At 45.3% G+C, this 22,618-nt stretch overlaps 1 protein-coding gene across 1 annotated transcript in view; it reads left to right on the forward strand.

Moving 5' to 3' along the window:
• ppp5c (protein phosphatase 5, catalytic subunit) overlaps positions 1-22,618 on the forward strand; it is an 89,715-nt gene that overhangs the window by 60,334 nt on the left and 6,763 nt on the right. The window contains exons 9-12 of the mRNA XM_072270145.1: positions 12,316-12,403; positions 13,989-14,029; positions 15,637-15,815; positions 17,203-17,284. Coding sequence (XP_072126246.1) covers positions 12,316-12,403; positions 13,989-14,029; positions 15,637-15,815; positions 17,203-17,284 — 390 coding nt within the window. The remainder of the gene's footprint in view (positions 1-12,315; positions 12,404-13,988; positions 14,030-15,636; positions 15,816-17,202; positions 17,285-22,618) is intronic.

A 22,618-nucleotide genomic window follows, 5' to 3' on the forward strand; every position in this document is an offset into this window, starting at 1 on the left:
CAGCTAGATTTGTTTTCTGATCGTGGTGAGCTTTTAACATGTTAATATCCTCCAACTGTGTTAACTCATGTCTGCAATAGTCAATAACATCCTTCCTCCTGTGCCGCCAGTAAAACTCTTTTATGATTCCGCCGACTGTTTTTCTCCCCCCAAAATGTCCACCGAGGGGTATCTTGTGGGCCAGGTTAAGAATCTCATCCCCATAAATTTTTGGCACCATCCCCCATTCTTCATCTGCGGGCACGGTACCTGGTCTCCCTTTCTTCCTTAGCACTCCCTCCTCCACACAATAGCCTACTGTCTCCCTTTTTAATTCTGCTTCAGAGAGAGCTGTCTCCGCCAAAACCATTAGCTCCTCGTCTCGCTCCTGTGTCTGTACAAAGTCCTTCCTTGCTAATGCTAAGTCTGCCTCAGCTCCCTCACTTCCTCCTGTTTCACTACGCTCCTTCTTTTCACTTTCTACCTCCCCCAGTACAAGGCTGGTAGAAACGTCTCAGCTAAATTTACTTCGGCAGCCTTTCTGGACACACACCGAGTCACTGCGCAAACGGGATGAACCTGTGAGTCCACGGGCGGGGCCTCAATGCTGGCAGGCTGACTTGTCAACCTCACTGCTGGGTACACCTCCCTGCTGGCGAGGTCATTACCGAGTAAGACTTCCACGCCTTTCATCGGTAGTTCGGGCCTCACCCTGATCGTGACTGGTCCAGAGACCAAGTCGCTTTTTAGGTGTATCTGGTGCAGAGGTACTGCCTCAGTCCCTTTCCCAATGCCTTTTATGACCCTGACTTTCCCAGTCTCGGTCTCTGAACTAAAGTCTAACACACTCTTTAATATCAATGACTGACATGCTCCCGTGTCTCTCCAGATCCGTACCTGGAACTGGGTTTAACCCCTCCTTCACCGACACCAATCCGGCCGAGATAAACCTCTCGCACCCTTCCTGAACTTTGCTAGCCCTCTTCTCTCCTAGCGGTTTGCTTACCAGCTCAATACAGCCAGTCGGAACCGCCGCCTTTCCCTTTCCTGTCTCCTCCTTTGGGGCAAAGCACCTGGACGCAAAGTGTCCAACTTTCCCACAATTATAACAGACGACCCCAGGAGACTTCCTACCAAACTGCTCCCGGTCTACCTTATCCTTCTCACTAGTCCCCGGCTTACTTACTGACTTCCCTGGCGGACTCTCCCCGCCGTCCTGACTACCCTTCTGGTAGCCTTTACTCGGGGCAAACTTCGTTTTATGTGTCAACGCGTACTCATCCGCTAACTTAGCAGTTGCGGCTAAAGTGTCTGCCTCTTTCTCATCTAGGTAGGGTCTCATACTGTCAGGGACACAACCTTTAAACTGCTCAATCAGGATCAGTTGTAGCAGTCTGTCATAAGTACCGATCCACATCGGTATCGTCAAACGGGGGAAGCAGCCTAACTTCCTGGGTCGCCCTGAACCCTCCACCTTGGTTCGGCATGGGCCCCTGCTCTGCCCTTATCTTTAACCTCTCCAGCTCAAATTCCCTTTCCCTCTGTTTCTCTTCTCGCTCCAACTGTTTGTCTCTCTCTCCTCGCTCCAACTGCCTCTCTCTCTCTTGCCGCTCTAACTGTCTCTCTCTCTCTTCTCGTTGTCATTCTAACTGTTTCTCTTCGTTTCTAGCTGCTGTACCCGGAACTCGTGCTCGAGTCTCAATTTTTCAAGCTGCACCTGTACTGCGTCTCCAACAGGTTTTCCAATAGATATCACCTCCAGCTCCCCTTGGGGAAACACACCTTTAGACACATAATGCTCTACGATAGCTCTGTGTATCTCCTCTCTCCTCATTGTCAACTTCCCTTAACAAGATTCAACCGTTTGGCCACAGCTGCCAATTCCGCTTTCCTGGCATCCTCTAATGCCTCCAAGGTCGGCGCCTTTAGAAATTCCTCAATCTCCATTTCTGCTGTTTGCCTTTTCTTTCTTTCGGGAATTTTAACCCAATCAATTTACCCCGTCTCAAATTTAGCATTCAAAATCCCGGACGAGAACGCCACTTATGTTACGTACCCTGTAACTGGGTTGCCAAACCAGCAGAAATGGACCACTTAGCTGGAGTCTGGATTACTGGAACTAAGAAAGTTTTATTAAAGAAATAAGTAACACAGTACTCTAATAGTAAGGATATAAATGCAACAGGTTAGCAATGAATAAACACACATGTACACAGAACTAGGATAATAGGATCAATCAAGCTCTATTGCAGTCTAGGGGTAAAATGATCAGTCACAAGTGACACAGAGTTCAGTTTAGTTCAGTTCGCAGTAATCGCCGTGGTGCCATTGGGGGGAGAGGGAGAGAGAACGAATGAATATGCAAATCGGATTCCAAACAGACCTTCGATATTCCTCGCAGTTAGCTTTCGGGCGAGCCCTTTGTAATGTCTTCTGAGGTCACCGACTGTGACCCCTCCGCTCCAGATACGATTGTTCTTCTGCGGTGAACCCGGTGCCCAGGCAAGGGCGGACACACACACCGGGTTCCCGCCCGACTGCACCTTTCCACCCTGTGCGTCTATGGCTGGTCCCGCGACCAGACCTCCAAAACTCCCACCAACTTGTGCAGGCACACCGCTTCCAGGGTGTCATGTGTTGCCTTAGCGAACCTGTTCCTTTTATCCCCCTGCTGGAGTATCACCTGTCCAGCAAACTTCAAACAGTTCAAAGCAACCCGGTCTCTGACGATACTCGGAACTGTGTCTCCTTTCGGTAATCTCTCTTGTCTCTCTCTTATTAGCATTTTGAATGTTTCCCCCATTGTCCTCTTATCGGCATCAATCTTCTGATAACTGGTTCTTTTGTCACACTAGGCACAGCTCAAATGCTATCTATAAATTTGCTGATGATGCAACCACTGTTGGTAAAATTTCAGATGGTGATGGGAGGGTGTACAGGAGCAAGATATATCAGCTGGTTGAGTAGTGTCGCAGCAACAACCTTGCACTCAGCATCAGTAAGACCAAAGAACCTACTGTGGACTTCAGAAAGGGCAAGATGAGGGAACACAGGCCTGTACTCAGAGAGGGATCCAAAGTAGAAAGACTGTGCAATTTCAAGTTCCTGCATGTCAGTATCTCTGAGGACCTAACCTGGGCCCAACATATCGATACAGCTATACAGAAGGCAAAACAGCGGCTATATTTGTGTTTGAGGAGATTTGGTATGTCCCCAAAAACACTGGAAGATTTCTACAGACGTACCATGGAGAGCATTCTAACTGGCTCCGTCACTGTTTGGGGGGGGGGGGGGGGGATGCTACTGCACAGGATTGAAGTAAGCTGCAGAGAATTGTAAAATTTGTGAGCTCTGTAATGGGCACAAACCTTTGCAATACCCAGCGTGATGCCTCAAAAAAGGTGGCATCCATCATGAAGGGCTCCCATCACTGAGGACATGCCCTCTTCTCATTGCTATCATCAGGAAGGAGGTACAGAAGCCTAAAGGCGCACACTCAGCAATTCGAGAACGGCTTCTTCCTCTCTGTCATCTGATTACTAAATGGACATTGAACCCAGGGATACTACATCACTACTTTCTTTTTTTGCAATGATATAATATAACTATTTCATAGCTTCTCTCTCGCTTGTGTATTGCATTATCTCTCTGGCTATCCATCCCATAGGATGATGGTGATTCCTTTCAGTCAATTAGTGGGGTTGACGCCACTCCTCAGAAAGGAACAGCGTGTGCATGAATGGATTTTAGGTAAATAAGGGATTGCACAGGTCCAGACCCACCCTCTCGACATCCCCTCCCGAATCCAGCGGCATAGTGGGGTCCAAGATGGCTGGGAGAAGTTCTGTTGCAGTGAATGGCCAGACCAAGCTTCGATGCAAGGGATGCCCTTTCCGCGCTTCACGCCACGTGTTTGCTGGATGGCCGTTGACCCTACGAGAGGGTTCATCTGCCCTTTGACAGGTCGTGCTGCAGGATGTCTAGCCACCCTCCTCACCAGGCAAGCCTGGTGGGGGAACTGGTTTAGTTGCCGACCACCCGACCATGCGACAGGTAGTACTGGGTTACATGGTACTAGTAGCACTCAGACGAGTGACCTGACCTGAATTGCATTATACCGCTGCTGCAAAGTTAACAAATTTCACCACGTACACCGGTGGTATTAAACCTGATTCTGATTCTATGCCTCTTATCTTGTACACCTCTATCATTACCTCTCATCATTCTTTACTGCAAAAGGAAAAGCCCAGGCTTGCTCAATCTATCCTCGTAAGACATTTCTTTTGATCAGCTCTTTTTTTTTGTGTATCCACCAACTGCCTCCATCCCCAAATTCTCCTGCTTTTCTCCATACTAGGGACAGTTTTCAGTAGCTGCTTACGCTGTCAGTGCATCTTGGGACATGGGAGAAATCTCGTGTTCCCAAGGGAATCTCCAATTCCTGCGCTCCCTCTGAATGAGGAGAGCATGTCCGATGATGACTGTTGGATACTGCCTGCTTGGGGCACCGCCCCTTGAGGATGTCATGGGATCTTTGCTGAAGAAAGTGGACAGGGCTGTATCATCTTCCAAAAGTAACATCACTGGTGCAAGTCCATTCAGTTTTGCTCTGGGAATGTCAGCTTAGACTTTGCACTGTTGTGGAGTTTCTGGTCATTCTTCTTGATGCCCATCATTTTGGGATCTATTACTTTTGCAGTCTGGGGCCTTGCTGACCCCTAGTCCAAGTGAATTTTCATGGGTGAAGCTGAACTATGAACTTTAACAGGCTTTCCAACAACTGCAGGGAACTGGGGTGGAAGGTCGTGTGTGTTTTAAGGTGGGAGGGGAGTGGAATCAGGGATACTGGAGCTGAGACAAATTGTGTGCATAGGTGTGGTGTGAAAGTTGTAGCAAGCTGAGGATTAAGATAACATGTAGGGCAGGAATAGTTTACAGTCAGTGTGCAGACTAGCCCAGGCGAGAAAGGTCTTTCAAGAGCATAGCTTCCTTTTGCACAGCTAGGGACTGGTGTCATATGCCATGCCAAGACCAGACCATAAGATGTGGGAGCAAAATTAGGCCATTTGGTCCATTGAGTCTGCTCCACCATATCATCATGGCTGATCCATTTTCCCTCCCTCTCAGTCCCACCCTCTTGCTTTCTCTCCATATCCCTTCATAACCTGACTAATCATGAATCTATCAACTTCTGTCTTAAATACAGTGGCATGCAAAAGTTTGGGCCCTTTTCCTTTTTATTTTGAAACTGTAAAAGATGGAAATAAAAAGTAATCTTGCTTAAAATATTAAAGAAATGTGTCATCTTTAACTTTATGCCTTTTGGAAATCAGTTCATCTTTTACTCAGCTAATCACAGTAACAGAAATTTTGACCAGGGTGCCCAAACTTTTGCATCCCACTGTGTACCCAATGACTTGGCCTCCACAGCTGCCTGATTCACCACTAATTCCACAGATTCACCACTCTCTGGCCAAAGAAATTTCTCCTAATTTTCGTTCTAAAAGGACGCTCCTCCATTCCAAGGCTGTGTCTTCATATCTTAGACTCCCTCCCCGCGCCCCCCCCCCCCAACCATAGGAAACATCCTCTCCACATCCACACTATCAAAGCCTTTTAAATGTTCGTTGGGTTTCAATGTGGTCACCCCTCATTCTGAATTCCAGTGAGTCGAGGCCTGGAGCTATCAAACACTCCTCATAAGACAGGCCTTTCAATCCCAGAATCATTTTCCTGAGCCTCCTTTGAATCGTCTCCAATGTCAGCATGTCCTTTCACAGATAAGGGGGCACAAAACTGCGCACACTACTCCAAGTGAGGTTTCACCAGTCTTTTATAAAACCTCAACATTACAGCCTTGCTTTTATATTCTAGTCCTCTCAAAATGAACCTGACCATTGCATTTGCATTCCTCAACACTGACTCAACCTGCACGAGGACTCCCAAGTCTCCACCTCAGGTTTTTAAACTTTCTGTCCGTTTACAAAATAGTGTACCCTTTTACTACTTCTATCATAGTGCATGACCATACACTTCCAGACACTCTATTCTATCTGCTCTTTGTCTATTCTCCTAATAGGTCGGTCCTTCTGTAGCCTCTCTGCTTCCTCAAAACTGTCTGCCTCTTCATCTATCTTTGTATCATCTGCAAACTTGGCCACAAAACCATCAATTCCATCATCTAAGCCTTTGACATATAATGTAAAAAGAATTGGTCCCAACACTCCACTGTGGAACACCACTATTCACCGCCAGTCAACCAGAAAAGGCTCCCTTTATTTCCACTCTGCCTTCTGCCAATCAGTCAATGGGTTTGTCCGCGCTAGTATCTTTCCTGTATTCCATGGACTCTTGACTTGTTAAGCAGCCTCACGTGGCATCTTGTCACATGCCTTCTGAAAAACCAAGTACACAACATCAACTGATTCTTCTTTGTCTATTCTACTTGTTGTTTCTTTAAAAAATTCGAACAGGTTTATTAGGCAAGATTTTCCCTTAAGGAAACTGTGCTGACTACGGACTATTTTATCATGTGCCTCCAAGTACCCCGAAACCACATCTTTATCAATAGATTCCAGTGTCTTCCCAACCACTGAGGTCAGACTAACTGACCTATAATTTCCTTTCTTCTGCCTTTCTCCTTTCTTGAAGAGTGGAGTGATATTTGCAATTTTCCATTCCTCCAGAGCCATGCCAGAATCAATGGATTCTTGAAAGATCATTACTAATACCTCCACAATCTTTTCAGCCATCTCTTTCAGAACCCTGAGGTGTAGACCATCTGAACCAGGTGACTTATCCACCTTCAGACCTTTCAATTTCTCAAGTACCACCTCTCAAGCTTCACACATCTGCCTTCTGACAGTCTTGAACCTCTGGCATGCTGCTCGTGTCTTCAGTGAAGACTAATGCAAATTTCGTATTCGGTTCATCTGCCATTTTCTTGTCCCCATTATTACCTCTCCAGCATAATTTTCCAGCGGTCTGAATATCTACTCTCACCTCTTTTATGATATATACTCTCTCCGAGGAAATATTTGGTATCCTCTTTAATGTTATTGCCTGGCCTACCTTCGTATTCTATCTTTTTTCTTTTTTTTTTTTTTTTTTTGGACTATTTTTAGTTCCAAGAAATTCCAGAAAAGATAAAGATGCAAACGAAGGATTCTAGGGTGACATTTATTATTGGATAATATTTTACTAATTCTGAAGTATGACACTGGACAAGAGTTTGCTTCCTTAATACTTTTGGGTACACCTTGTGGATTTTGGTCTGCTGATTATAATAATCACCATGAAATTTCCCTATCAAGCACTATTTTTTAAAAATCGCCTATATTTGTTATTTCAGTTTGTCAATAAGATTGGGTCGGAACAGTAGTTGGCACAACGCTTTACAGTCCCAGCGAACTGGGTTCAATTCCCGCTGCTACCTGTAAGGAGTTTGTATGTTCTCCCGTGACCCCATGGGTGCTTTGGTTTTCTGCCACAGTCCAAGGATGGGCATACCAATTGATAGGTTAATTGGTCATTGTAAACTGTCCTGTGATTAGGCTAGGGTTAAATGGGATGCTGGGTGGCGCGGCTTGAAGGGTTGACAGGGCAATATCCCAATAATTTAAAACAAAAATGTTGCCCACAGTGTAAGCTGAAGGTTTCAATCTTGTCCAGGCATGCTTAGTCAGGTGGATGCTGCATGGTAGGATAGGTTTCAGAAGGCTATAAATCATCATGCAGTCCCCATTCCACGAACTGCATTTACAGTTATATCGGTTCATGGTCACTTTGATGCGTGTGCTCTACGCACACAGTAAAATATGTGTACTCAGAATAAAGTAATTGTATTTTCAGGAGTATCCGTGACAGCAAACTGTCTGGCCAATGTTGTAACAGCCACAATACTTTGTTATTTTGTGTCGAGTATACACTTCAATCTCAAAGACAGGTCGTGGAGAAATGGTATTAGGGCGGCTGGATACCATCAATGTGTTCTTATATTTTTTAATCCACCTTGAACTCTTCACTCCCACTTCCTCATTCTATGATCTATCCAGCGGGTTTAGTATTGTTTGCAAATATGTTTTTGATTTTAAAAGTTGTGGTGCCAACTCAAGTCCTTCTGATCATTACTCACCTTTCCCAATGTAAGTAGCTGCCCTCTACTACCAAAGTTCAAAGTAAATTCGTTATCAAAGTACATATACTACCTTGAGATCCAAATTCTTGCAGGCATGTACAAAAAAATAAATACAATAGCATTGATGAGAAACGAGAGGGGGACAGACAATGTGATAGAGAGAGAGACTTTATTGATCCACAAGGAAATTACGATGTCACGATAGCATTACAAGTGCACAGATATACAAATATTAGAAGAGAATTAAGAAAGAATAAAAAATTAAGTTACCTTGAACGGGTGGGGGGGGGGGGGTCATCATGAAAGTGCTCCTCTGTTCAACCAAGATGGCATGCAGAGGGTGGGAAACATTGCCCAGAATTGCCAGGATTTTTTTGTAGGGTTCTTTTTTTTTCTACCACAGCCTCCAGTGTGTCCAGTGTGACTCCTGTAACAGATCCGGCCTTTCTAATCAGTTTATTAAGCCGGTTGGCATCACCCATGTTGATGACATTGCTCCAGCATGCCATCCCATAGAAGATTGTACTGGTGACAACAGTCTGGTAGAACATGTGAGGGAGAGACCTGCATACTCCAAAGGACCTCAGTCTCCTGAGGAAGTAGAGGTGACTAGCCCTTCTTGTACACAGTATCTGTTGGTGCTGCGCTCAAGTCTGTCATCCAGGTGCACCCCCAGGTACTTGTAGGTCCTCACCATTAATAGTAACAGGGAGCAGTGCAGGCTTAGTCTTTCTGAAGTCCTTCACCATTTCCTTTGTCTTACTGATGTTGAGCTGCAAATAATTCAGCTTGCATCATTTGACAAAGTCCACCACCAGGGCCCTGTATTCATCCTCCTGTCCTCCATTTATACACCCAACTGTTGCTGATAATTACTGTTCCTGAAGTTGGTGATGTGGTACTTGAAGCTCCTGCCCGATGGCAGTAATGAGAAGAGAGCATGACCTGGTGCCTGTAGCCCAGCTAGCACAGGGTACCATTCACCCTTGTGTCTACTTGTTTATGCGTCTGGTCTGGTCATTTCTAAATTTTGATTTTCTTAAAATTCTTCTTTTGATCCTCTTCTTCAAATTCCTCCATGACCTCATTTACTCCCATCTCTGCCTGCTTTAGATCTCCAAACCTTTGAATTTCTAACCACTTGCACATCACAGTTGTGAAGCACCCTTTCCCACCCTTCAACTGTTTAAACCCCAAAACTTCCTCCAGTTCTGTCTGTTTCCTTGGAGATTATTCCCTCAGCCTTCTCTCCTTAGACTTATCAGACAAACTTTGGCACTGATTGACATAGGGAGAGTTTAGTCCAGGAGACTGCACATTTGACTAAGTGCTACTGGTTTCTGCTACCTTAAATGTATTATGTACATAGTGTGAAATGAAACAGACTGATTCCATGTCAGGTTGGCGAGTTTAGTTTGAGCAGCAGTCATTCCAAGTGCCATCACTCGCAAGACCCACCCATAGCCAAGGCATTCTCCTCTGTTGCTGCAATCGATGACCAAAATGTTGGCATACACCACAGGAGAAAATTTGTATTTCAGCAGCTAGCACAATCCTTGGCTTGGATATTAGATTTGCTAGGTTCTAGGACTGATCGCCCATATTCTCCTTTTTAACAAAGTCAGGGGTTAGCCATCTTGGCGGACCCTCCGTGTAACTGTTGTCAACAATGAACTGAACCCTGAAAACTTACACTCATTTCTCAATCACACCTTAAGGGGAAAAGGCTGGTCCCTGTCACAAAACTGTCCTGAAGTTTGAACAAAAATGTAATTTTTCTGCAGAAATTGATCAATTGGATATTCAAATTGACCAGTTTGCAACCTTGTGGATGCTCAAATTTATTTGCATAATCAATCACCAATTACATATAATACAGGAATTAATAATACACAGAACAGCAATTTTTTAAAGTGCTTGCCTCCTCAGGAATTTTTTATGGTTATGATAGACTGCTTGAGGCTGAACACAAGAACACATTAAACCTGTGGAATAAGAAATTAATGAAAACATTCCATTGGTTAATAGAATAGGGAGGCCATTTAGTAAGTGAGTGATTAACTTCTGAATGCATGAGAGGAATAGAGTTTAGTATCATTAAAAGGTATGCCATAGACTAGTGAGGTCATTCTTATCATTGTAAAACAAAAGGCAAACCAAGCATTGTAATTTATTTCTAGAAGGTTAACACTGAAAAGTAAGGATTTGTCCTAACCTGTATGACATCTGGTTTGACCACACTTGGAAAACCATATGACATGTAGGTCCTCCCAGGCTTTTGACTTAACTACAACCTGTACAGACCAACAAGTGTTTGGGAGACCAGTGGGCAGGATTTGTCAGCTGCTGTGTGGCAAGAGACATCTGCCACATGAGAATCTCTTTGCCATATTTCCAACTTGCATACTTTAAAGATTAGTCAAGTCAAGTCAAGTCAACTCACTTTTTATTGTCATTTCAACCATAACTGCTGGTACAGAACATAGTAAAAATGAGACAACGTTTTCCAGGATCATGGTGCTACATGAAACAATACAAAAACTACACTAGACTACAGACCTATCCAGGACTACATAAAGTGCACAAAACAGTGCAAGCACTACAATAAATAATAAACAAGACAGGCACAGTAGAGGGTATAGTAGGTTGGTGTCAAGCCAAGCTCTGAGTATTGAGGTGTCTAATGGTTTGGGGGAAGAAACTGTTGCACGGTCTGGTCATGAGAGCCCGAATGCTTCGGTGCCTTTTTCTAGATGGTAGGAGGGAGAAGAGTTTGTATGAGGGGTGCATGGGGTCCTTCATAATGCTGTTTGCTTTGCGGATGCAGCGTGTGGTGTAAATATCTGTGATGGTGGGAAGAGAGACCCCGATGATCTTCTCAGCTGACCTCACTATCCGCTACAGGGTCTTGCGATCCAAGATGGTGCAATTTCCGAACCAGGCAGTGATGCAGCTGCTCAGGATGCTGTCCATACAACCTCTGTAGAATGTGGTGAAGATGGGGGTTGGGAGATGGACTTTTCTCAGCCTTCGCAGAAAGTAGAGACGCTGCTGGGCTTTCTTTGCTATGGAGTTGGTGTTGAGGTTTATTTATCAGTAGCACATCAAAACATATGGGGAAGTGTGTCATTTGCACCAATACAAATCAGTGAGAATCGTGCTGGAGGCAGCCTACAAGTGTCTCAGGCTACCATTGCACGTCCATAACTTACTAACCCTAACCCTAACTTGTGGGAAGAAACCAGAGTAAACAGGAAACTCTCAGTCATGGGCAGAATGTACAAACTTCTTACAGACAGTGGGAGGAATTGAACGTGGATCTTGCAACCAGCGTTGTAAAGAGTGGAGTGGTTAGCACAATGATAATGTTGCCCCTTCAGTATGGGGACAGTTCTTGGGTGAAACCTTGCCGTAATCGGGGGAGGGCGTCTAAAGAAAACAGTCAGTGGAGAGAGTGCGGTGAAACCTCACAAGAACGGTCCAAAAAAATGTGATAAACAGACTACGTCTCTCATTTCTTGAGGGGAAAAAATGACGGGTGATCTTATAGGAGTTTTTCAAATTATGGAAGGTTTTAGAAGAATAGATACAGAAAGAATTCTTTTGCGGAGAAGAACAGTGACAGAAGCTGTCACCAAGAAATCTAACGAGACTTCAGTAGAAATGGCTTTTACTCGAGAATCTACCACAAGGAATGGTTGCAGCTGCATTTAAGGGAACTGTATGAAGAAGAAAGGAAAAGAAGGCTGCACTGATGAGGAAAGACAGGACCTTGGAATGGAGCGTAAATGCCAGAACAGCTTGAATGGGCCGAATGATCTGAGTCTGCTGTGTATCCTAAATGAGCTCTGGTTAATGCAAGGAGGGTATTGGAAGTAAGACCACCTTTTACAACCTTGCAGTAATATGAATTTCAGTGGCTCTGAAGAAGGGTCTTGGCCCTAAATGTCGACTGTTTATTCCTCACTGTGAATGCTGCCTAACCTGCTGAGTTGCTCCAGCATTTTCTGTATGTTGCTCTGGATTTTCAGCATCTGCAGAATCTCTTGTGTTCATCTTTTTATTTGTTGTTGAGTACTTAGTTTGCAATGTTTTCCTATTGTGATGCTGTGTCAGGAAGGATCAAAGCCTAGTTTAAATAATAGTGTTATCTGAATGATAGCAAGTTCCTGATGGATTCAACATCATCTTCCATATAGATAATGCATGGAGGACTCTTCAGTGAAGATGGTATCACCCTCGAAGATATCAAGAAGATTGATCGAAATCGGCAACCTCCAGATTCAGGTATGACATTCTAACTGGTGCTCTCACTGTGACTGTGATACCTAAAGATGTCTGTAGCATATGCCTTGGCCAAAAGAACAGGGCATTGATTAAAAGATTAGCTTAATTTATCACACATACATTGAAGAGTACACTAAAATACATTGTTTGCATCAAATCGAATCAACGAGGATTGTGCTAAGCAGCCTGCAAGTGTCAAAATAACATGCCCACAACTTGCTAACCCTAGCCCAGATGTGTTTGGAATATGGGATGAAACAGGAGCACCCAGAGAAAACACACACAGTCACAGGGAGAATGTGCAAACTCCTTACAGACAATGGCAGAAATTGAACCCCTATCTTACAGCTGTAAAGCGATACGGCCAATGTGAGGTGAAGTTAATAGGAGGCCTCAATTCCTCTTGAAGTGAATCAGTGAAATAAATATAACTGCTTATGGCATGAAATTAAAGAAAGTGAGGTGTCCCAAGGTGACCTCCATTTCTCTAGTTAAATGTCAGAAAATATTTTCTGAGACCACCATGTAATTAGATACAAGGAGGGATGACTGAGAGGTTAGCTTTAATGATAATTTTAAAGGACGGAAATGCAGTGAGGTTTCAGGAGGAAATTCATCAGCTGAGAATGTCCTTCAAGAACCTCGTCAGTAGGAGGCACTACCATTAGGAAGCATCAAATAGAGTTTAGATCTGATCAAGGTAAGTGCACTTCCTGAGGGAGCTGAGAGAGAGCTGGAGAGTTGAAGCTATGGGGGGGGGTTGGAAATAAAGGTAAAATGTTACTGTTACTGCAGGCGTGATAAAGATCAGCAAACACAGATGTACAACTTGACAGGGAACAAGAATGTTAAAACTTCAGCTGTACTATTCTGAAGAAACTTTAAACCCTATACCAAATGGGCAGAATTTGTAGCTTGAATATCTGTACACCTGCAAATTAAGTAATAGTATGTAATCCATTCCAGTCACTCAGTGAATCTGGCTTTCCATCAGCCACTAAAGAGATGTCTAGATTTCCCTATAAGAGGGATTCTTATTTCTTATTGTGAACCACCAGGTTCAGAAATAGTAATTACCTCTCAACCATCAGGCTCTTGAACCAAAGTGGATACTTCACTCAACTTCACTAACCCCATGATTGACATGTTCCTGCAACCTATGGACTCACTTTTAATGACTCTTAATCTTGCGTTCTTGACATTTATTGCTTATTATTTATTAATTTCCTTTTAGTATTTGCACCATTTGTTGTCTTTTGCATACTGGTTACACACCCTGTTGGTGTGATCTTTCATTGATTCTATTATGGTGATTGGATTTATTGGATATGCTCACAAGCAAAACTAATTTCAGGGTTGTATATGGTGAAATGTATGTACTTTGATAATTTATTTCTAACTTTGACTTTTGAATTTTATTCTTTAAACATGCAAAGAAACATCAACTGATCAGTCTTATTGTTTCTCCCTGCCATATTTAGTACAGTTTTCTCTACCTGTCCAGCCACACCTTCCCTTTCTCAACTCAGATTTCTGTTTCCTTTTTTTTAAACCAGTTCTCATGGTTTAATTTGTTTTGTAACAGGTCCAATGTGTGACTTGCTCTGGTCAGATCCACAGCCTCAGGTAAGGGACCAAAGCCTGTACATGTTGCGCTCAAATCTGAGTAACATCAGTGAGGGGAAATTAGAAATGTCTCCTGTCTCCCATGTAACCGGGACCCTAAATAATTCATGATTGATGTCCGTACAATATCATGATGTGCTTTACTGTTTAGTGGCTTGCATGATGCTGTCACACTCCATGGTTAGATCCAAAATCTAAGCAGTAGTTGAAGGAGACTTGCCACTACTTTCTCAAGGAAAGGGACAATCAAATACCGCTCAATCTGCAAGCCCCACATCACTTCAGTAAATGTATTTTCAAAAAAATACTTCTGAAATGTGTGCAGGTAATGAAATTTAATTTTAAAATTTGTACTTTTAAAATAGTGACTTGTTGCCTGGGTACAGGCCTGCAGTTTAATCAATGGGGATTTCGAACCAAGCCCAGTCCTGATCCAGGCTCCTTGAGTGACCCCTTTAGAACTGGGTATATTAAGAGCTTTTCCCTCCCCAACCCATTCCTTCCATGAAATTCCATGATCCACTGCAGTACCTTCATTTGTATCCAAACAGGGGTCAAATAATGTCACCTGGTCAATGGGACTGAGTTTTGTATTGAGGAATACACCCTTCCAATTGGATGTCTGAGAAACTCCTCCAACGTACTTTTAACACTGCTACTTACTGCCCATTACGCCGCTGGCACTAAGGACCACAATGAAGATCCTCCATCTCTGGCAGCGTTCAGGGCTTCCTTCATCATGCCAGTTGCTTCCTCTTAGTTTTCACTACTGTCAGTGCAAGGTTGAGACTCAGGAATACTGTCACACTCAGATGTAGAAGGATTCTTCATTGTTGTTTCTGTAACAGTTTTGTTTGACCAGTTGGGGTTGTTGGTCCTGAGGTGAACCCCTGAACCCAGAGGACCACTCTTAGTCTGTCCCCTACCCTTTAACCTGTTTGCCATGAGTGACCCTACCAAGAGCTAAAGCATAAAGCCCTGACTCCAGCCAACATAGCTCTCCGGGTCATAAGGCATGCAAGCCTCCAAACCGCGACAAGATGATTACCATGAAATACTATTGGTTCACACACCTCATTGTCACATGTCTAGACTTATGGTCTCCAATCTTGCCTACTCACCAGTGTTAAATTATGAGCTCAGATAGAGATTAGATTTATTTGTCACAATTACATCAAAATGTGAAGTGAAATAATGTTTGCATCCGAGGCAGCCTGAAAGTGTTGCTACACTTCTGGTGCCTACATAGAATATCCACTGCTTGCTAACTCTAACCCTGTAAGTCTTTGGAATGTGGGAGGAAACTGGAGCTTCCAAAGGAAACCCACATCACCGTGGGGAGAATGTACAAACTCCTTACAGTCACAGGAAGTTAACCCTGATTGATGCTGTAAAGTGCAATGTTAATCACTACACTACTGTGCTGCCACAGATCCCAGGAGGTGTGGCCTGTCATATCAAGCAGTTTTCTAATCAGTGTGTCTCCATCTGTTATATGAAAAAGTTGTTCCATGTTCAGACTGAAAATAAGTGACTCCTGTGTATTGTGGTGGATGCTGTCCAATGCCCAGAATGAGTACGTGTATGTTCTTCTTGTCTTTTACCAGAATGGGCGATCGGTCAGCAAGCGTGGTGTCAGCTGCCAGTTTGGGCCAGATGTCACCAAGCGATTCCTGGAGGAGAACAAGCTGGATTACATAATCAGGAGCCACGAGGTGAAGCCAGAGGGTTACGAGGTTACGCATAATGGCAAATGTATCACTGTGTTCTCTGCGCCAAACTATTGGTGAGTGTTCCTGTCTCTTGCATTGATCACCTCCAGGGAGTTTGCAGGAGATGGCCTTCAGTATTTTTAAAAAACAACAAGCATATAGAACAGTCCAAGCCCTTCGGCCCACAATGGTCTGCTGACCTGTAACTTGATCTAAGATCAATCGGACCCTTCCCTCCCACGTAACCCTCCATTTCTTTCATCCATGTGCCTATGTCTAATGTACCTGCCTTTACCACTACTCCTGGCAGTTCAACCCACACACCGACTCTGACATCTGCTCTCACCTCAAAATTGTGTCTCGTTGTATAAGCCATTTCCACCCTATATCTGGATGATGTCCACTCGATCTGTGCCTCTATCAAATCACCTTCAGTCCAAAGAGAAAAGTCCATGTTGCTCAACCTATCCTTATAAAACATGCTGTCTAATCCAGGCAGCATCCTGGTAAATCTCCTCTGCAAACGCTGCCATTGTCAGCATGAAATGTTAATCAATATGGCCTGGTCTGTGGAACAGTTCTTGCATTTTCTGTTTTCACTCAGTGTGATATCCTGTTACCAGTTCTAGCCTTGTGAAATGCAGAACTAATCCAACAGTCCAGTATAATCTCCTATTTTGCCGTACAAATTTCACGAAAAGGAAGGTTTCCTAGTGTGGAATGATTCCATTTTTTTTTTTGGTACTGTAAACAAGATGGGACTGTTTTTACTTGTGGGTCAATAAACTGAAGGCATAGATAAGGAAGAAAGTAGAGGGATAAAAGATCCAGATTGCAGATCAAAGATTAGTTTTACTGTGTGAACTGTCATCAAGTTATACAAGCATATTCAGTCGCAGCTTTCAAAAGGAAATAAACTTAATTGGAGAATGAATGAGAGCTCAGTGGTTAGTGTAATGTTATTACAGCACCAGTGACCCAAGTTCAGTTCCACCCCTGTTTGTAAAGAGTTTGTATGTTCTCCCTGTGACCACGTGGTTTCCTTTGGGTGCTCTGGTTTTCTCCCAAAGATGCAAGTAATTATTAAGTTAATTAGTCATATGCATGTAATTGGGTGGCAGGATCTCACTGGGCTGGGAGGGTGGAGAAAAGGGTCTGCTAACCGTGCTATAAATAATAAATAAACAACATCAAGATGTGTTTTGGGGAACGCGCAGAGTGAAGTATCTGATTGATAACAAACTTAAACTTGAAATATCCAAGGTACATGTATATCGACTTTGCCTCCTGCTCAAGATAGACTGAGCACAGTGGCACATCTCCCTTTCCCAGACCTGCCGTGGTGACGATAGCAGTTTCGTTGCACTCGTTAGGCCATCGGTGCACAGTGTGCGCCACAGCACGCTAGCTGTCTGAACCTGTGTTTGGTATATTGTTTAACAAATGCTCTTTCTGTTCCAGTGATCAAATGGGAAACCAAGGGGCATACATTCACCTCAGGGGCTCGGATCTAAAACCATCCTTTCATCAATTTAAAACTGTGGTGAGTTAAGTCATCCAAAATGAACGGTGGGGTGTTGGGGGGGGTGGAGGGGAAGGGGTGTGAACATGGAGATAAGGAAAGGAATGGTGATGAGGAAGTGTTCAAGGCGGGAGGAAAAGTGGAAGGTATCGTGGAAAGGAGCTGTAAGGCATTGAGACTCAGTGACACCAAGCTTGGGTTTTGATTTACCACGGGATGGAAGGCATTTGGCACACTTCATTTACTATGGAAGTTGGGAGATTATGTTGTACAGTGCAGGAAATTGGTGTTTGTGTTTGGTTTTGTTCACCCACTTGTACAAACTATTTGATTACACTGGAAAAAGTGCAAAGATGCACAAAGATGCTGCCAAGACTTGAGGCTCTGGGTTATAGGGGGGTGGTTAGACAATCTGAATCTTTACTACTTGCAGCATAGAAGAATCGTGGGGCAAAGATAAATTGTCTTGTTTCCAAGGTTGGGCGATCAAAAACTAGAGTACATAAATTTAAGGTTAAAGGTGAAAAGTTTAATGAAAACCTGATTTTACACAGTGGGTGATGGAACCAGCTACCAGAGGAAATAACACACACAAAATCCTGGAGGAACTCAGCAGGTTGGGCAGCATCTATGGAAAATCTAGGGGTGAACAGCCAGAAGTCTTGGTACACGTTGGTACCAATGACATGGGTAGAAAAAAAGGAGGAGGTTCTGAGAAAGAATTAAGGGAGTTGGGTAGGAAGCTGAAAACCGGACAGCAAAAGTAGTAATCTCAGGGTTGCTGCCTGTGCCACGTGCTAACGAGCACAAGAATAATATGATCAGGCATATTAATGCGTGTGTGAGATTCTGGTGCAGGGCTTTAGATTCCTGGATCATTGGGGCCTCTCCTGGGGGAGGTATGACCTGTACGAAAAGGATGGGTTACACCTGAACCCGAAGGGGTTCAATATCCTAGCAGGCAGGTTTAATAGAGCTGTTAGTGGGGATTTAAACTAATTTGGCAGGGGGTTGGGAACCGAAGTGATAGGGCTGAGGAAGAGGAAAACAGAAATAAATCAAAGATAGCGTGTGTAGCCCCCCTGGCCACCCTCAGGGTCGCTCGGCTCGCTGTGGTCTAGGGAAACAACCTCAGCCCCGCCAAACTGGGTAATTCGTTTGTGTGGATGCTGTGTGAGGTACCCCACCCCGCCCAAATAACAGACTTTACACCAGATGCAATTAAATGATTTACAGTTTATAGATATTACTGGAACTATATAATTAAAAGAGAATAAAATATAAAGGAAAATAAAAGGCGCCACACTTATCAAAGTTCAATCTCTTCGTGCACAAAAACTGTTGGAGCTCAAGGACCTTCTTCTTCACCCTGTGACCCCTCGGACCACCTCGACCAGCCGCCTGGGACCAACAACGGTGGTCGACCAGACGCTCCACACGAGTCCGTCTCCGTCTCCTCGCCGAACGTCCCGCTCGGGGTCCGACCCCATTAGCGGACTCACAGCACCTCGTCCATCCTCTGTCTCGCTCTCCCGCCTTCTCCCCCAAAACCCCGCGCATACAGTATCTTCAAATACACCAAAACCATAACAACTATCCCAATTGGTTAATAGCACCCTCTTATCACCCTCTAAACCACAATAAACTGCTAGCGCAAACTTTCTCAGCGTTAAAGCACAACAAAGCCGCATTCCCCAGATTAACAATAACAAAAACGCCATTTTAATTAGCCTCCGCAGTAACATAAAAATCGAAACCCCCTTACACTCTCCCCCCACCAAATAAAGTCATGTCCTCATGACTTCTAAATAACTCGCCACCCAGTCCTACAGACACACAACACACACATACACAGATACACACAGTGACAGTGCTCCCCAAACAGTGGACCTTACTCCCGTCCCACGGGCACTAAATAGGCCAACCTATCTGGGAGCTTCTTAACCCTCTGAGACCTCCGTACCCCCTCACCTAAACCCACAAGGCTCAGACACTACTAGGGATACCTCGGGCCTGCTTGCCAACTCCTCTCTCACTCAGGCCACCACTACAGCTCGGAGCCCCCTGTCCCGTGGCCGGGGCCCCGCCTCTCCATCTTCCTGATCCTGCCGTAACTCAGACTGCCCACAGCTAGCCCTCCCCACTACACCTGACTCAGTGGGAGAAGGGCCAAAGGTCTCTTCCTCAATCACGGGGAAGTTAGCGAAAGGCGGCATGTTCCACATGTGCAGCACATCATCCTTCGAATCCGTATTCTTCCTCATTCCTTCAATCGGTAGCTGCTGTTTGAATTTCTCCAAACTGAAACATTTAGCTGGGGCTACCCCTTCAGCCTCCTGCAGTCGAGACGTCAGCTTCTTCGGGGACTCCTTCAACTCTCGCCACAGCCTCAGCAGTTCTGACTCAGGGTTCCTGGCCATCTCAATCTGGGACGCAGTTACCCCACCAGCTTCTTCCACCCTGACTTGAAAAGCAGCAGTTAAAGGATGTTCAGCCTCCGGTTGTTTCTTCCTGAGGGCGTCTTCCAGGTCAACTTTCAGTTTTTCCACTTCATTTAAACTCGCGATAGTCATCTTCAGGTTGCTTTCAAGCGTCCGCCTCCCTTTTCCGAGATCGGTCCTCCATTTCTTTACCTCCTCGGGAGTGTAGTCAAACTCCCCTCCCTGGGCTCTCGGTTTTCTGTTGACCTTAGTCAGAACACTTCCTTGATCTTCCCCAACTTGTAAATCTTCCAATCTGTTCTGAATGGACGTCTTGAGTTTCTGCTGATGCCTTCGAAGGTGGGTCATTGTTTCTTCTCGCTGGATTAATTCGTCAGTATATGACCGCAGTGCGGTGCAAATCCCCTCTCTTCCCTGTGTCTCATTCAGATTGACGACCTGGGTTTCCATCCCCTGGTCCACCACCGTCTGTCCCAACACCAGGAAGTTCAACTGGTATGTCGGGTCATTTTCCTCACATTGCACCAAACTCCTCCGGCCAAAAACTCCTCCACATTTGACAGTTCGCTTCGGTCGCCCGGGCTCAGCCACTCGTCTCGCCTCATAGTCCCCCAAGGCGAATCCAAGCTCCAGGCGGTCATCCACATACGTCAAAACTCCACACACCTTCACTTCCCCCACGGTTTTCCTCATGCCCCGCGGGAAGGATGCAGGGGCTCCGGATATGCCCTTGGGCATCTTTTCGGATCGGAAGAATCCTAGGGAACTAATAAAGGCCATCTTCGGCTCAACAGCCGCACTCTTCAGGATCTGGCAACATCCACCCCTCAGATGCAGCACATTAAACCATGTCACATCATCCACACACACGCTGCCTTCATCTTCCATGCCGCCAGGGTCCAGTTGCCGCGACCTCTCTCTCACTGAGGTGTCTTCAGCGGTCAACTCCCCTCCCTCGTGGTGGTTCGGAGCATCTACTAAGAGGGTCTCACCCTCAGCTACTTTCCCCAAGCCGTACCACCGCTGGGTCTCGTTTAAATTCGGTACCAGCTCAAGGCTGCTACACACGTTCTCAGAAGCAACTCGACACGCTGGGTGCCCAGAAAATGCCTCCATGAACTCCAGGGTCATTAACCAATCATTGTCTTCTGGATAACTACTACCACTAGTACCCAAAGTCTCCGGTGCCCTTGCGGTTGTCAAGGGTAAATGCTTCAGACACCGGTTGTAAAACGAACTGTCCAACAACTTGATCTGTGCGCCGGGGTGGAGGATAGCATTAGCATCGCTTCTCTCTATCCATAGCGACACCCTGGGGCGTGGCCCCTCCAAGCCTTCAGGAATAGGGTCTTTTCCTTGCGGAAGTTCAGTGGTACATTGCTAGGAACGTGTTTCCCCAGAGACCGCAGGCCGTACCCCCACTGGGCCTCCACTAAGTTTCCCGACACCTCTCTGATCAGCTGAACAACTGATCCCCTGAAATGATCCCCCTGGCACTACAAGCAATTTAGCCGCCCTCCTCGCCAGAGAAGACCCACTGAAAACTTTCCCCCCTCTTTCAAATAACTGACAGCTGTCACTACGGTGTAAGTGAACCTGACAGCTCTCACACCGTCACCAGCCCGCCTACTCAAACTTTCAACCAATCCCTGTCGCTCTCCCTCAACCAAGCACTGCCACTCATCTAACAACTGAGAGATCCGCTCCGCCCACGTCTCGCACGTCTCCGCCCCTCCTGGGGTGGACACTATCCCCAGTGCCAGGCGGAGCCTGCCAGAGCTAGAACATTTATTCGCAGACTCTACCTCCAAATCAGACCACTCTTTCCTCTCTCTCCCAACTGCATGGACAGCCCCGAGTGCCACCTCTAACTCGTCAATGCTAGTCTGAACTCGAACAAAGACCGCACCCACAATGCATACAGCAATCAACAGCAAATAACCCACAGAGACACACATTACAGATTTAATCAGGGCACCCACACAGCATACCAACAGACTCAAGCATCCCGGACAAAGCCCCCACAATGTAGCCCCCCTGGCCACCCTCAGGGTCGCTCGGCTCGCTGTCGTCTAGGGAAACAGCCTCGGCCCCGCCAAACTGGGTAATTCGTTTGTGTGGATGCTGTGTGAGGTACCCCACCCCGCCCAAATAACAGACTTTACACCAGATGCAATTAAATGATTTACAGTTTATAGATATTACTGGAACTATATAATTAAAAGAGAATAAAATATAAAAGGAAAATAAAAGGCGCCACACTTATCAAAATTCAATCTTTTCGTGCACAAAAACCGTTGGAGCTCAAGGACCTTCTTCTTCACCCTGTGACCCCTCGGACCACCTCGACCGGCCGCCTGGGACCAACAACGGTGGTCGACCAGACGCTCCACACGAGTCCGTCTCCGTCTCCTTGCCGAACGTCCCGCTCGGGGTCCGACCCCGTTAGCGGACTCACAGCACCTGGTCCATCCTCTGTCTCGCTCTCCCGCCTTCTCCCCCAAAACCCCGCGCATACAGTATCTTCAAATACACCAAAACCATAACAACTATCCCAATTGGTTAATAGCACCCTCTTAGCACCCTCTAAACCACAATAAGCTGCTAGCGCAAACTTTCTCAGCGTTAAAGCACAACAAAGCCGCACTCCCCAGATTAACAATAACAAAAACGCCATTTTAATTAGCCTCCGCAGTAACATAAAAATCGAAACCCCCTTACACGTGCAACAGAGATGATAGGACAAGCAGGAGATGAGGCATAGTTACAGGGCAATAGAGGTGTGGTGCAGTTAAAACAGAAAGCAACAAATACTGGACTGAAAGTGTTGTATTTGAATAAATCCTTGGACAAGGTACCCTAAAGGTTAACCTCCAGGTTGAGTCGGTGGTGAAGAAGGCAAATGCAATGTTGG

This window comes from Mobula birostris, chromosome 10, assembly GCF_030028105.1.
Source record: "Mobula birostris isolate sMobBir1 chromosome 10, sMobBir1.hap1, whole genome shotgun sequence".
Lineage (NCBI taxonomy): Eukaryota > Metazoa > Chordata > Chondrichthyes > Myliobatiformes > Myliobatidae > Mobula > Mobula birostris.